Below are 15,128 nucleotides of genomic sequence, written 5' to 3'. Positions count from 1 at the left end.
GGCCTCATCATCATCAGCTCTGCCATCTGCGACAGTCACTGATATTTTTAAGTGGGCTTTTGGCATTAAAGAAATCTCCAATACATGATCCGATCCTCCTCCTGCTAGGGGCAGGTCATGTTCCCTTTAGTCTCTGCCATTGGCCGTGAGGAGAGAGCATGGACTGACTGCGGGGAGGGGAGGGGGGCTGCTTTCTAGAATTTGCTTGTGTGGTTTCCCTCCCATCTCTGTGCGCAGTGCTTGGACTTAGGCGCCTGGCCTGCTCCCTGCCCTCCTCTGCTAGGAGTGGCTGAGTCTCACCGCCACCACCGGTGGGCTTCACGAGATATGGCTCTGGGAAAACCTTTCCCTGGAGCATGTAGCCAGCTGGCCGGGCTCTCTGCCCTGGGGAGGAGATTAAACGTGGAACTGCAGACTCGCCTCTATGGGAGAGCTAGAATCAACAGTTCTGGCTTAACTTTCCGGTTCCATCCAGGTCCCTGCAGAGATGTGGTTCTGAGCTCACTTCTCAGCCACTGTCCTTGCTTCCCAGTGCTGGGGGTGGGGAAACAGTCATTTCCCTGTCACAGCCAGAAGCCCATGAGGCCAGATGAGCAACGTGCACGCACAGCTCCTCGAGGACTGAGCAGGGTGGCCGCCCAAGCGGCAGCCAATGGGCGACTGCTCGTCCTATCTCCTGCGTACCAGTCCCCCCAGACGAGGTCCCCGGGAGCTGCCTGCTGCCACCCTGACTCACGCACAAAAACAATGACACGGCCAAGGATCTGGGTGTCCTAGGCTGAGAAAGAACAAGAGGAGGAATGTTTCTTGAGTTCTCTGGAGGCCTCACTGGATACAGCCACTGCTGTGTGGCTGGATGGACACAGAAAATCCAGCTAAGAGTTGGCCCCTGCTTTGGTGTAATGCAGAAAGACAGACATTACGATGGTGTCAGCTGTGTTGTGCTTACCGGGATCCCTAGGGCTTTAAGAATGTTCATCTTGCACATGGGGCAGGTGCGATGGTCTAGAAGCCAGGGGTCAACACAGGACTTGTGGAAAAGATGCCTGCAATGAGAACCATAGAGCGCTGGTAAGTGCAGACTCTGCCTAAGTCCCCTGCAGCCCAGCTACTTGTCCAGGGTCACGGAACTGCTCAGTGGCAGGGTCAAGATGTGAGCCCCTGCCACCTAGGTCCTGGGCTGAAGTGTGTTCCACTATCAGTTGTGATGAGCCAGCCCCACATCTGTCTGGATTCCCAGGATTTGCAGCGCATGCGCTCTAGAAGACAGAGAAATGCCGAAAGGGAGAGATTTCTCTCATTCTCAACCAGAAGAATGTTTAATGGCAACAACACAAATGGGAAAATTTGTACAAGGCCCCGAGGGAGGATTTGATGGAGGCTCTTTTTCAAAAATCTCCAATTCCTTTTGCTACAAAATCTGAAGACAGTTACCGAGCAAAGGCTGAGTTCTATTTGTATTTTGGGTGCTAGTATAAAAGGGCAGAGGGGTACCTGGAGCATTTCACAGCACATAGACACCTAACGTTGCTCTGGCTGTCAACGCAGTAGCCAGTGAGGAGGGCGGCGTGGAGTGGGCACGCGGGAGCAGGCCTGTCTTTAGCAAGGTGCTCACCTGCACTGCCAAGGTCAAGTGCCACGTGTCCTGAGCCTTCATCTGACAAGCAGGTGCATGGGGGAGCAGCAAGGTGGATCCCCAACCCACTCGCTACTCCAGTCAAAAGTTTCTCTTCTTACTCAGAGACTTTAGATCCTGGGCAGAACCATCCAGAATTTCCCATGGGGTGGGGGTACAAAGAGCGAGTACTTCCTGTTTCCTCAAGGGGGCTTCCTCAGAACATCCCATCCATTCCTGACTCTCTGCTCCTCAGGGCACGAGTCTCAGATATTTCCACCTGCTCTCCACTTTTCATCCTTGTTCTCACCGTTCTGAAAAGCTCATGTGCTTTGTGCTAGGGGGTCCTGGGCTCAACTGTTTAAAAAGAACCTCCTGACTTGGGGAAGAGTTCGGTTAAACTGAAATTCAGAAGAATTCACACGCCAAGGATGGGCTGAGACATGAATGGGATCAGGCCTGACTGGGGCTTAGAAAAAGGAAGAGCGAGCAAGCAGGCTATGGGATTGTGTTTCCAGGTGATTGTTCCAGAAGCCCTGCAAGTTTACTGCTTGATGATGGTGGCCTGGCTCCTTACCTTGGGTTAGGGGAACAGGAAAGGCAGATATTAATCAAATACAATATAAATAGATGACTGAGTGAAGACAGTGGCCTGACGGAAGAACAGAGAATGTGTGTGTGGGGGACTCATGACCGGGGTGCACACGGGAGCTCAGGCTTTGCAGGGGGAAGGACAAGGCTGAGATGTGTGGGCTCTGTGGAGATGGTCCACACAAAGGGGAGAGGGATAAGAGGAAGAACATTCTGGGCCAAATGAGCAGTTCCTGCAGAGCGACCGTACAGCAGTCCTGAGCTGGGCACTTGGAGGCCACCCCAGTCCCAGTGCAGCAGTGAGCAGGAGGGTGACAAGCAGAAAGGACGCTGTTATAATACCGGCCTTCCTAGGGTCACACTGTACTGTCCAGAAACAGGTTCCGTACACAAACTTGCTCACCAGCTGGTGACGTTCCCAGGAAAAGTCAAGTATTCTGGTCCCTCTGATGGTACCCAGGAGGCAGGTGGCTCATGTGTGATTTTTGCACATGGATGGGAGCCGTGATGCTGGCAGGACCAACCGTGAGCCATTTTAAGACTTAGACAAATCTCCTGGTGTCCTCCCGTCCCAGCATGCCCTGCACAATGGGGACGTGTGGACTCGAGCAGAGAAGGCTTTCCTGGAACCTGGATCCACAGCAGCTGCCCACTGTCCTCGAGCACGCCACAGTTCTGTCGTGCCTGCCTGACCTCTGTGCGTTTCCCTGGGTCTACTCAGCAATGCGCAGACACCACGCATCTAGCCCTTGGTATGCAAGTGTAGATTATGCCTACAATTGGTGAGCTTTGAGCAAAGGAGATTATGCTTAATAACCTAAGTACGTCTTATCCAATCATTTGAAAGGTTTTCAGAGTAATGATGAGGTTTCCCTGTGAAGAAATTCCACCTTGTGACTGTAGCATCCACTCATGGGTTACAGACTATAGACCTGCCCTGAAGACCTACAACCTGCCAGCCCTGACATGTAGCCCTCCTCTACCTAGCTCTCTGTCTATCTCCCTCTGACTCCCCTTCTCTAGAGAACCCGACCTCCTTCAATAGGCATCCCTCGCGTAGTTCCTGGCTGCATCCCTGAACTGCGATAGTTCCTGGCCACAGCGGATGCTCAAGACACACTGGCTGGGTGATGGGGACACCTCCTCCGCTTCTCCACCCAGTCACCAGCTCTGATGCACTCGTGCTGCCTCAGCCGCCGCCCCGTTCAGCCTCATTATCTTCTGCTGTCTGTTACCGCGGTAGCATCTACACCCCTCTCCGCTCTGCCAGGCCTTCTCCTGTTCTCCTCATCCCACTCATCGTCGCCAGATTTATCTTCCTAAAATAGCACCCTAGTTACGTCACCCTCTTGTTCCATCCTGTTCTGTGCCAGGAACTGGGTACGGAGATGAAGAAGACAAGGTCCCGCCCTTCAAGGCAGCAGCAAAGCCTATAGTGACTGCTCGCTGACAAGCAGGCCAAGACTCCTGAAATGCACACTGCGGGACGCGGTGCTTCCGGACTTTCCTATCTTAGGCCAGTGTCCTTAGCTTTTCCTAAGCTTCCATCACTCATTGATGAAATTCTATCGCAGGAATAGAAGCAGGTACACATCCTGCTGTACCCGGTGTTCACGACTGTAATCCCAGAAATCGGGAGGACTGAGAATCCCAGACCAGCCTATGCTTGAATGGATAATGCACTGTCTCAAAAAATAAAAATGAACGCCTCCCTTTCCAAATCCTGGGGGATTAGCTAACTTGTAAACTTAACCTTATTACTACGGCTCCTGCATCTTGATATTAGACATCACATGATTACTACAACTGCTACTCTTTGATAAAACCTTCCCAACAACGAAAGCAAATAATTGCAAACTAAAAAAAAAAAACCTTAGAGAACTAAAAGTAGAAAAGTGTTGAACTGATGTATAGTGCAATCATGTTTATTATTAAGATTCACTTTTCTAGCACCATATTTCTTGTGCGAACCATGAAATACTGAAACAGTATTCTTATAACTGTGACCATACAGCATTTTTTTTTCTGTCTTGAATGGAAAGAAAAATAGCAGTGGTGGGCAGACTAAAATATAGGGCAGGAATCTGGAATTTAAGTACACCAACAATTAAGGAAACATCTTAAAGGCAAAGTCAATCAGAGATCTTCTCAGTTGTGGAGTGACACCAGCATTCCATATTTTAACAAATAGCACGAGAAAGGCGGTGTAGGGAAGTTCTAGGACAAGCAAGTCTATCTCTTAAAGATCCTAGCAAATTGGAACTAAAGCAGAAGGGGAGCAAAACTGGTTTCATTCCTACTTACCAAAGCAAAGCAAACATTCTACAGTAAAAGCTTCCAACACTTTCAAGAAGAGAAGATACAGGAAAGTTCCATGCTGCTGCTGAGGTGATTATGGCTAATCAGGTCTCACATTTCATTTAGGAGTAATGACAAACCAAGATAAAAATGTTTCCACATGTGTGGACTCCTGCTTGCTGTGATTCTTTTACCCAAAGGTATGAAAAGCTCCTGCGATGTACATTTCTTCCCCTGTCTTTTCCATCTTGCTCATTTTTGCAGGCTTGTTCAACACTATCGTCCTGGAATTGGGATTGGTTGCTGTTGTGGTGGTATCAGTGAGTGTTTCACTCTCCTTTGTGAAGTGCTGCTTAGAAAGGATGACTTGCTCAGGTACCAAAGTACCAGGCAGCATTGGCGACTTAAAAAAGATAATCAGTACTTCTGCCAAAATGTCCCTTCTGAGGGGTAAATACTACTGCCAGTGTCCACTACTTACTCTATCCCTACTGTATGCCAGGCCTACCATACTCATAACCAAAGCATGACTGTCCGGTGAGTTAAAATCATTTTCTTTCATGAGGAGGAAGCTATTGCTCATTAAAGCAAGCACCTGGTAGGCTGTATGGACACGACTTAAGCCTGGTCCCAGCCTGGACCTAACGTCAGTGCCCAGTTCTATGCTCTTTCTCTGTCCTTTCCCTGGTGGTCATGGGGAAGAGGGAGCAGTTGGGAAGTAGTCTCACTTTTGTTTCTTCCAATGACTTTCTTCAAGCCCTTAACCTCTCTAGACCTTATCTTATTGGTAGGATGAGGATAATAATAATACTGTTTGTTCATCTGGTAGACCCAGCACTTGGGAAGACGATGTGCTTTCCTAGTTGTAACTGTGGTCATGTGACTAATTCTGGACAATAATCTATGTGGCTGTAGGAATTAAATATGTGTCATACAGGGCTGGGTAAAAGCTCACTGAGTAACAGTGACTTTAGCTATTTTAAGTCTGTAGTTCAACACATAAATGAGAAGTCAGAAATAAACAAAACTGCCATGGATCTAGAGAAGGGAACTGTCAATCTGTGAGGAAATTAATAAATTAGGGGATACGATGAGGTCTTTGTGCAGCCTAAAGGATGGGGAAAACCATGAAATATGGAGGAGGAGAGGAACTTTGAAAAGTTGAGCTAGAGAAACAAATTCCAAGGAAGAGGAATTTACATGAGTCAAGGTAAAGAACCAGCATCTTAGGTGTACGGAGTTCAGTTGCATTGAAATGTAGATGATTTTAAATTCAGAACAGAAGAACATGGAAGCCGGGAGCTGGTGCTCACACCTGTAATCCTAGCTACCCAGGAGGCTGAGATCTGAGGATCGTGGTTCGAAGCCAGGCTGGGCAGGAAAGTATGTGAGACTCTTATCTCCAATGAACCACCAGAAAACTGGAAGTGGTGCTGCAGCTGAAGTGGTAGAACACTTGCCTGAGTTGAAGAGCTCAGGGAGAGTGCCCAGGTCCAGAGTTCAAGCTCCCGACTGACAAAATAATAATAATAATAATAATAAATTTAAATGTCAGAACAGAAGGACATGAAAAAAGAAAGGCCCAGTACTAACTGTATTCTGATCACTGTTCCAAAGTTATCACTTGGTTTTAAGATGCTAATCTGATAGCAGTTTCACACAACAGTGCTAATAAACAAAAAAGGATGGTTGAGAAAGGGAAGGAGGGTAGGAAGAAAAAGAAAGAAGAAGAGAGGAAGAGAAAAGAAGAACAAAGAGGAAAAGGAGGAAGCAAAGGAGAAGGAGGAGGAAGAATGAGCAAAGTAAGCCAGAGTTCGAGAGCCTTGAGCGTGTCAAAGACAAATTTGTTATTAGGCGAATCCATGTCTCTGGAGAGCGGACTTTCAGCCAAGTTCTCATGCAGAGGAGCAGTGCAGAGCTGAGGGCGGGGGAGGGAAGGGAAGTGTCCAACCATAGCCAGTGCCCGTGGAAAGATCACTGGCTCTGAGATCTGAGCCGGCTCGGCTTTGAGCTTGTGGCCTATCTTTTTGCATTAAGGCTTTGATGTAGTAAAATCCAGGGGCTATAGTGGTGTTTTCTCTATTACGAGATACAATTACATATACTTATGCAAAAGTACTTTGTAAATTATAGAACTTTTTCAGCGGTAAAACACTGTAAGAACCAACCATTTGTTTCACTCATCCAGCTCTCCAGTATATGGGGTATAAATGCATGAAAGAATCCAGCAACCCAACTAAATCCCCCAAACAAAACAACCACTTCCTCCCCTGGTACTAGCCATTCCTCTTGCTACTAAACTCAGTGTCCTTGGTTCCTTTTAAAACTAGAGTGGGAGACATTGACTTTGGGGGTGCATGTTAACCAAGGGGTTGCAGAGCCTTGCTCCCTAGGATTCTGGTGTTGCAGGCTCTGAGCTCAGCACCTGACCCTGTTCTAATTATATCATTTGGCTGGGGCAGCAAAGCCTGTTGGCCTTCATCTGTGTGTCCAGCTGATGGGTAGGACCGGGGAACAGGACACGGAAGCCAGAATGCCATATTTACCAAGGTTACTACAGTGCAAGACCGTTCCTTACTCATGCAGCATTTGCTCTGTTGAAAAGACAACAGAAGTACACACATCAGACACCATCTGCCAGATTCCCTCCTCCTTCCTGTGTCCTTCCTTTAATTCTTTGATTAAATGATGTAATAATGGTAGTACACATACATCAACAGGTGAAGTAATCAATGGAAACACATCGGCTAAACTTTGAATATAAAAAATGAAGTCATTTTGACTAATCTGTATAGGGAATTAAATTCTATGAAATCTCTTCTTTAGTACTTTCATGGCTTTTCCATTAAGTGAAGTCATACTGTACAATAGACCGTGTAAATCTCAAGTAAACCTGGTGACTTCTCTTGCAGGGGGCGGGGAGGGGGGCATAGTTTGGTGCATACCACCTGGGTGAAAGGCACAGAACTCTCACCCCAGAAAGCTCTCTCCTGTTCCTCTTTCCGCTGGCTTCTTTTGCACACAATAATGTTTTGTCGATTCATCTGTACCTTGAGATACATTAGGATCTGTCAGTAGCTGTTTCTTTTATTGACAAGTAGAATTTCATCTACAGATTTTTTTTTAAAGTCAAGCATGTGGGTTGTTTCGATTTGGTAGCTATTGTGGAGAAATCTGTGATGGGCATTTGGGGGCAAGTCTTCCTGTGGACACCAGCATGTTCTTTTCTCTTGGGAATATATCCAAGATCAGGATTTCTGTACATAGAGCATCGCGAATGTCACTTTAATAGCAACTATCAAGTTTCCAAGGTGTTGTGCAATTCAACGCCCCCCCCCCCACTACAATTCATGAATGTTTTGTCAGTAAGACTCCATTTCTGGAAGAATCGTTTTTAAAATATTCTTCATGAATAACAAGACCATAGAGTGGCATGCAAACTTTCAGGTAAGTTGGAAGAACACAGTTAACTTGACCAGTTATTTCTTAATAGGAAAGGATTAAACTAAGAAGAAAGAGATAAAAAAACATGCGGATGAAAATTCAAAAACTTTAGAAAACAACTCAACACTAAGTCAAACAGTGTTGAAAAAAAAAAAACAAATGAAATCATGCAGTGAGAAAAGCACTATTTAACAAAACTATAAAACCAAAGTGGTAAATGTAGTTAATTCTAGGTGGCATTTCTCCATTTTAATATACCCCAAATTAGCAAACATGTTCCAATCAGTGACAACTTACATTAAAAATAGTATTTTACATGAAGATCTTGTGTTTGAGAATAGTAATATCTTAGAGAAAGCAAAGATACAGGAGTTTAAATCACCCTAATAGTTGTCTACCGGACAAAAAAAATCTTTAAAAATATACTACTTCCTGCTTCCTGGATGATATGAATATAAATCCTTTCCCTACTGCTAGCAAGCTGTCAGTCATAATCTCCTTTCAGAAAAGCAAGCAAGTCAAGAGCCCTCAAAATAGTGAGGGAATCTTAGTAAACCAATGAGTTCACTTTTAGAAGTGTGTCTTAGGGAAAAAAAATTAAGAAGATAAAACTCCCCAAATAAAAATCCAAGGTCATAATCTTATAATGGTGAAAAACTAGAAGTGAATTCAACAATGAAGAATTGGAGGGAGGTTAAATCAACTTAAATAAAGAACTCTATGTCGGGGCACTGTGGCTAGCACCTGTAATCCTAGTGACTCAAGAGACTGAGATCTCAGCATCATGGTTCAAAGCCAGCCCAAGCATAACATCCATGAGAGTCTTATCTCCAGTTAAGCACCAGAAAAGCTACAAGGAGAGCTGTGGCTCTAATGGTAAGAATGCTAGCCTTGAGCACAAAAGCTCAGGGACAGCGTTCAGGCCTGGAGATAAAGCACTAGGATTAGGACCAAAAAAAACAATTATTTATGTAAGTACTAAATTATTTTTAATAATTTCCAAAATTATAGGAAATTGCTTATTCCTTACTGTTAACTGAGCAAGTGGGACCAAAATATTGATATCTTGACTCTACTATATTTATAAATATAATGCATTGTTAACAAATATTCATTACAAATTAAATATAGCAACAATTATTTCTGAATTATGAGCTGATTTGCTTTTGTTAACTTTATATTTTCAAAAATTTTCCAAAATAGTAAAAGAACCTTAAAAGTTATTTTTTTCAAAGCACTGCATCCTGAGTTTAAGCCCCAGGACTGACAAAAAAAGTACCACATCTATAAATAAACATTTAAAAATAGAATGGTCTATAACATAATTCCTATAATATGAATGAAAGAATAAGTCAAAGGTGAAGAATACAACTGATAACCATCATTCTCATCAAAAAGAGGATCTTAGAAAAAGGCTGTTCCCAATCAAGCAGGGTAAAAGTCAGGTGAGGCCATGTCTGCCCAGCTAGAAAGGCTTCCCTTGTTTGTACTTCACTAGGTATAGGTCTCATAACCGGAATCCTGATCACATTGCAGTATTTAACAAAGATCTTTCACTTCTAAAGACGTTAAGCTTTTCTCTCCTCACAGGCATTCAGTCCATTTAACTCATCTTAAATCAAAGTGCTCTCTGGGTTTATAGGTCTTAAGGGGATAGTGTCTATTTTTTAGTACTTTTGATTATATTAAAAGATGTGCATTGTTACCTCGGGTTATTATTTTTCTATGATCAGGTTTTAGCTGTCAGGGAGTGTGGCCAAGCACTAGCTCCAACCTGCGGAGAGAAGTTCATAAACGAGCTTCCGAGTCCAGCTTTGGTGTTGACTTTTTTGTTTTTGGTTGGTATTGAGCTTGAACTCTGGGCCTGGGCGCTGTCCCTCAGCTCTTCAGCTCAGGGCTAGTGTTCTACCATTTGAGCCACAGCACCACTTCTGACTTTTTCTGCTTATGTGGTGCTGAGGAATTGAACCCAGGGCCTCAGGCATGCAAGGCAAGCGCTCTGCCACTGAGCCACCTTCCCAGACCCTAGTGTTGACTTTTTTGTCACTAAGGAATCGTGACATACAAATCTCAAGGAAATTTTGGGACAAGACAGGGTGGTGATAATCTGCTCAGGTGAAAGTGTCCGGTAAAGACGAGGAGAGGCTCTGGGAAATACCGAATAGTCTACCAAGGCATTGGCTGGACACAAGTCACTGCTGGACAGGTACGTTTGCTGCAAGCTCTGAGTTCTCTCTCATATGAGCTCTGGAAATCTTACTAATTCTATTTGGAGAAGGCTGGGTCTTTGACGGGTAAGTCACTCAGAGCCTTAGGACGCCTGCTTGTTCAGAAAGCTTTGCATATGGTTCCACTGCTGCTCCCCATGCAGCGTCCACTAGGTGTCTCCAGAGCTGCTTCCCCGGGAGGAGAGATGGTGTCCGGTCCTCTGGGATGGGAGTTAGAGGTCTGATAACACCTAGGCAACTTCAACAACACTACTGTTCAGAGTCCCGTCAGGACCCACTGTTTACAAAGTCTAAGGAAATACACACTCAAAAGAGTGAGTGCCAGTGACTTACTGTCACAGGAAGTGATCTGTGAACCAAGAAAACATTGGGGAGTTCACTCCCAAAGAATAGCTTGAGTCTTAGAGAATTTTATTTGTGATCCAGCTCTGATCATAACGAGTCATCAGGACACAAGACTTCTACTAGCCACATACGCAAACAGCAGCACTGAGATGGGCAAACTTCTCTTCTTCCACAGTGGGTGGGATGGTGCGCTGTGAACCGCCCCCCCCCCCCCAGTGGGGTCTGAAGAAGTACACTCCTGGAGGACCAGATACTTCCCTGTTTTAACTCAGGGAAAAATTCTAGTCACATCATGCAAAGACCCTTCAAGTGAAGCGTCTGCACAGGGTACCACCCCAGGGGCCTTTTGTTGAGTTATTTGAGTAAGAGCATCATCAGCACTGGCCACAGCTTCAGCGTCCAAGGGAGCCATGAAGAATCTAGTACCATTTCTATCAAATTCTTATAATGATCTTTGAAAGAATGGGATGTCAAAAAGGGCACGAGAAATAAAAGGAAGGAAGGACACAACAAAGCATTCGTATAAAGGAAGGAAATACATGTTGGCAGCAGTTACTTCAAAGAAGGAGTTAGGTAGCTAGTTCAACATTTCACCAATTTTCCACAGCATATAAAGGACCAATGAAACTATGAAACAGGAAGGCATTGTTTTTATCTGTGAAGCATTTTCTCAATTCCTTGTGCCTGGTATTAGTTCTGCTAATTTAAAAAATATGTTATTATTACTGTTTCATTCTCTACCCTGACTCTGTATTGTAACTCCTGCCTTTCCTATTCAATTATTCTCTGTAGAGAACATGGAACATACCATTTGTCCTTTCATTTCTGGTACCACCCACTATTTCTGGTATAAAGTTCCTATAACATACCTGTTGTTGTCAGGCACAGACAACAGACTCACACCTGTAATCCTAGCTACTCAGGATGCTGCAATCTGAGGTTCATGGTTAGAAGCCAGCCTGGGTAGAAAAGTCCTCGTGAGACTCTTATCTCTAAATAACCACTCAAAAAATAAAAGAGAAGCTTTGGCTCAAGGTGGAAGAGTGCTAGCCTTGAGCAAAAGAGCTCAAAGACAGGACCCAGGCCCTGAGTTCAAGCCCCATGACCGACCAAAACACATATCTGTTGTTCAAAAAGAAGCATCCCATTACTAACAATTTTATCAACAGTAGACTAGTAGATAATTCTAAAGTTTTTCTCAATTAGGGAGACTTCACCATATCAAAGAAAAAGACAGAAGAAACTAATATTTCCACAATTAGTAATAGGGCTGTAGTGATATGAAAAAAAAATTATGGGCACTAGGTAGAAAAGAATACATATATTATTTTGCCTTTAAGATTATCAAACATGGAGCCAGCTACCAGTGGCTTGCACCTGTAATTCCAGCTATCTAGGAGGCTGAGATCTTAGTTCAAGTCCCAGTAGTAGCATGTATGTGTGTGTGCATGCACACACACACACACACACACACACACACACACACATGACATTATGCCCCTTTGGCCTGCCCAAAGAATTCACCTTCTTTCTGAATTTGAAACCAGGCACTCAGACAGAAGAGAGTGAGCGCTCATTGAGGCACAAAAATGCCCCCAAAAGATGAAAGCCATGGAAAAAACTCCAGGCCCAACTTACTCTCCAGACAAAAGAAGACAGTCAGCTTCAGTAACACAGCTTTTGATGGCTAAAATGTATAATCACATACACTAGCGCAAGATATAAAAATCCCTCCTGAAAACACAGTCTAGTGCATTTTTTTAGCATCTCTATGATGCAGCAAAACCAACAATTCTTGGAAAATGTCTTAGTGGTACATTAGGATCAAGGCCAAACCACGGAAGTCAGACCTGCCCATGCTACGTGAATTGTGTGCCTACGTGCTGTATATGCCATGCCAGATCTCTTGCAGTGTGTGCACAAAGCCTGGCCCAATCTGAGGGAACCTCATCTTCTGATGCAATAGAAGGCCCAGGAAAAGGAAGAATGGGGGGCGTGTAGAAATGCAGGGTGTATATGTACATGAATCACCTTCAATAACCACCATGTCAAGACAAGAGGGTTCGTACTACATGATACCAGTTTATCATCATGTGTGCAGGGATCTCTGACAAAGACTAACAACAGAACTTTTTGAAGAGTCATGGTACAAATGAATACACATCTGGGTCATCTGGAGTGATTTCTAAATGATAAGAGAGGAGAAGGTCAGGGGCTGTAAGGCCACAGAACAAAGTATTAAAGGAGGAGATGCAAAGAATTCTTGGGTGAGCAGCCTGGAAACAATTGGAAAAAGAGTCTAGGATGTTCATAGAAGCAAAAGTTTAATAATACACTAGAAGAAATTATCCAGCAAAAGCAAACACCACTGCATTTGTTGGATAACATCCATTAGTGCAAACTATCTGGGAGAAACAGCAACAGGCGAAGAAATACCTTGATTTTAGTCTCATCCAGGAAAAGAAATGCATGAAGTACTCAAAGAGTATGTATAGGGGGCTAGTATGCAATCAAACAGTAATTGATTATAACCCGGTAAGTTGATTATGATCTGGTTTCAGTAATGCTTGATGTATTTTGCTACTTACAGCAGGATCCAAAATAAGGAAATAAAAATAGCTGGACAGGAATGAGCCAAGAATTCATTAATCATGTGAGAAAAGAGGAGCCCGAGCCGAGCTTGGATAAGTGCTCGCGTTGATAAAATTAAAGTTCTGAAAGTTTTCTTTCTCATAGTCATTGTTAGAGTTTCATTTTTCTAAAATAGTATACTGTGAAAGGAGTTAGGACCACTATAAAAATGTGAGGCTTGCTAAAGCCATGTAATCTGTCATAATTAAAACTGAAATGGGGTCTATTTGCAGACTAGGGCATGGTAAGTTACACTGTGGCACAACTCTGGCTTGGCTATTGTGCAACTTCCAGCGATTCTTTGTGGTCACATGGAATTAAATCATTACAGTGCCTTCAATGAATGAATGATTTCATACTGCATGGGTTGTAGGGGTACAGTATTGTTTTCTTGGCTGTACTAGGGTTTGAACTCATGGTCTTACAAAACAGCCTTATCTTTCCTTTAGTTATTTTTCTGGATAGGGTCTTCTGTTCTTTGCCTGAGGACAATCTTGGACTGAGATTCTCCTGTTTATGTTTTATAGATAGTTGATGGACAAGTACCACCACTAGTTTATTTGTTGAGATGGGGTCTCACTAACTTTTTGCTTGGGCTAGACTCAACGTAACAGTTTTCCTGTTCTCTGCCTCTCAAGTAACTAGATTATAGACATGGGCCACAGTATCCAGCCACAAACATACATATATACATACATACATATATATACATGTATGTATATATCTGCATATATATACACATATACATAACTATCTAGACAGACAGATTTTTCTTGGTTGCATTTGGAAAATTTTCTAGATTCTCAAGAAAAAGCAACTACCTCACTGCTATTGGCTGTGGCTATTTTTTTCTTATTAGTGAAAGCCTCATAAGACTCTAAATTATCTCTTAGTAGGAAAGTAAGGGGAAACATATGACTTGCTTATGACCACAAGGCTTTATAGATCTTGATGAAAACACTGCAGTGTTGAAGGCAGTGGTCCACAGGCTTTCCGTGCTTTGCCAACGTTTCTAGAAGTCATTGACTGAACAGTCAGTGTAATGTCTAGAAAGAAGGTTCACAGAATGACTGCACACACAGACTCTACCAACACTCCTCCGACCACACCTAAAGTCTTGTCTTAGAGACAGTCAGCTGCCTATAAACTAAGGAGAGTGGACTATACTATTTACTATCCCCATTTTCCTCAGGATCAATTTGCCTAGGAGAATTTCAAGGAAGATCTGTCCTCTTTCCTGTTTGAGTGTTCAGTTCTTTGTTATTCTTATTTTTGTCATTTGGAGATTATTAAACTGCCCCTAAAGGTACATGTTATTCCTTTTGGATGTCTAATAAAGATCTGAAATTTACATTAGTTTAAGGAACCAGTGGATTTCTTTTCTATTTTTAGTCATCCTTGTTTCTGCTTCATTTACTTTTGAATTTTCTAAGAATTGCTACAGCCCATCTTTCTCTTGAAGAACATCTCATCAAAACACAGTTTTATTTTATTTTTAGGATCCTTGCACAGATGTAAAAATACTAGAAGGGATCTGAGTGGAGGATAGCTTTTATGTAATTTGAAAATACTTGGCTTAATGGAAGTGTTCATATTTATTGAATTTCAACAATTTAAAAAGAATCCAGGCAGCTTTAACCGTGAATTTCAGTCAGGAAGAAGACTTAGGGTTATATGACAACCATTTAGGAGTTTTCCCAACATTATGTACTGATGTTTTGGTTTAGATTCCAGAATTTGGCAAGGGGAGTAGGTGACTATCACATTCTCCTTCTATTAGTAATAAAAAAGAAGGAAGTTACAAGACATGGAATCTGCCTTTGGCTTCCTACTTATTCCTGTCCATATACTGAATGCTGAGCTCTTTGTTCACAAAACAGAGAGTATATTGTTTTGTAACGCAGCATGAGTGAGTGCTATTTTAATCAGAACCAAAACTGATCAGAACATCTTGGCAAGCTGTTCTTCAAGAAAAC

At 43.3% G+C, this 15,128-nt stretch overlaps 1 protein-coding gene across 1 annotated transcript in view; it reads right to left on the bottom strand.

Annotated features, from left to right (window-relative positions):
* The window catches only part of Rnf150 (ring finger protein 150), a 139,742-nt gene that overhangs the window by 36,846 nt on the left and 87,768 nt on the right, over nt 1–15,128 (bottom strand). The window contains exon 8 of the mRNA XM_042701605.1: nt 950–1,046. Coding sequence (XP_042557539.1) covers nt 950–1,046 — 97 coding nt within the window. The remainder of the gene's footprint in view (nt 1–949; nt 1,047–15,128) is intronic.

Source organism: Dipodomys spectabilis, unplaced genomic scaffold, assembly GCF_019054845.1.
Source record: "Dipodomys spectabilis isolate Male_0828 unplaced genomic scaffold, ASM1905484v1 ptg000297l, whole genome shotgun sequence".
Classification (NCBI taxonomy): Eukaryota; Metazoa; Chordata; class Mammalia; order Rodentia; family Heteromyidae; genus Dipodomys; species Dipodomys spectabilis.
The sequence above is the reverse complement of the archived record's forward strand: the minus strand, read 5'-3'. Positions and strand labels throughout refer to the sequence as shown.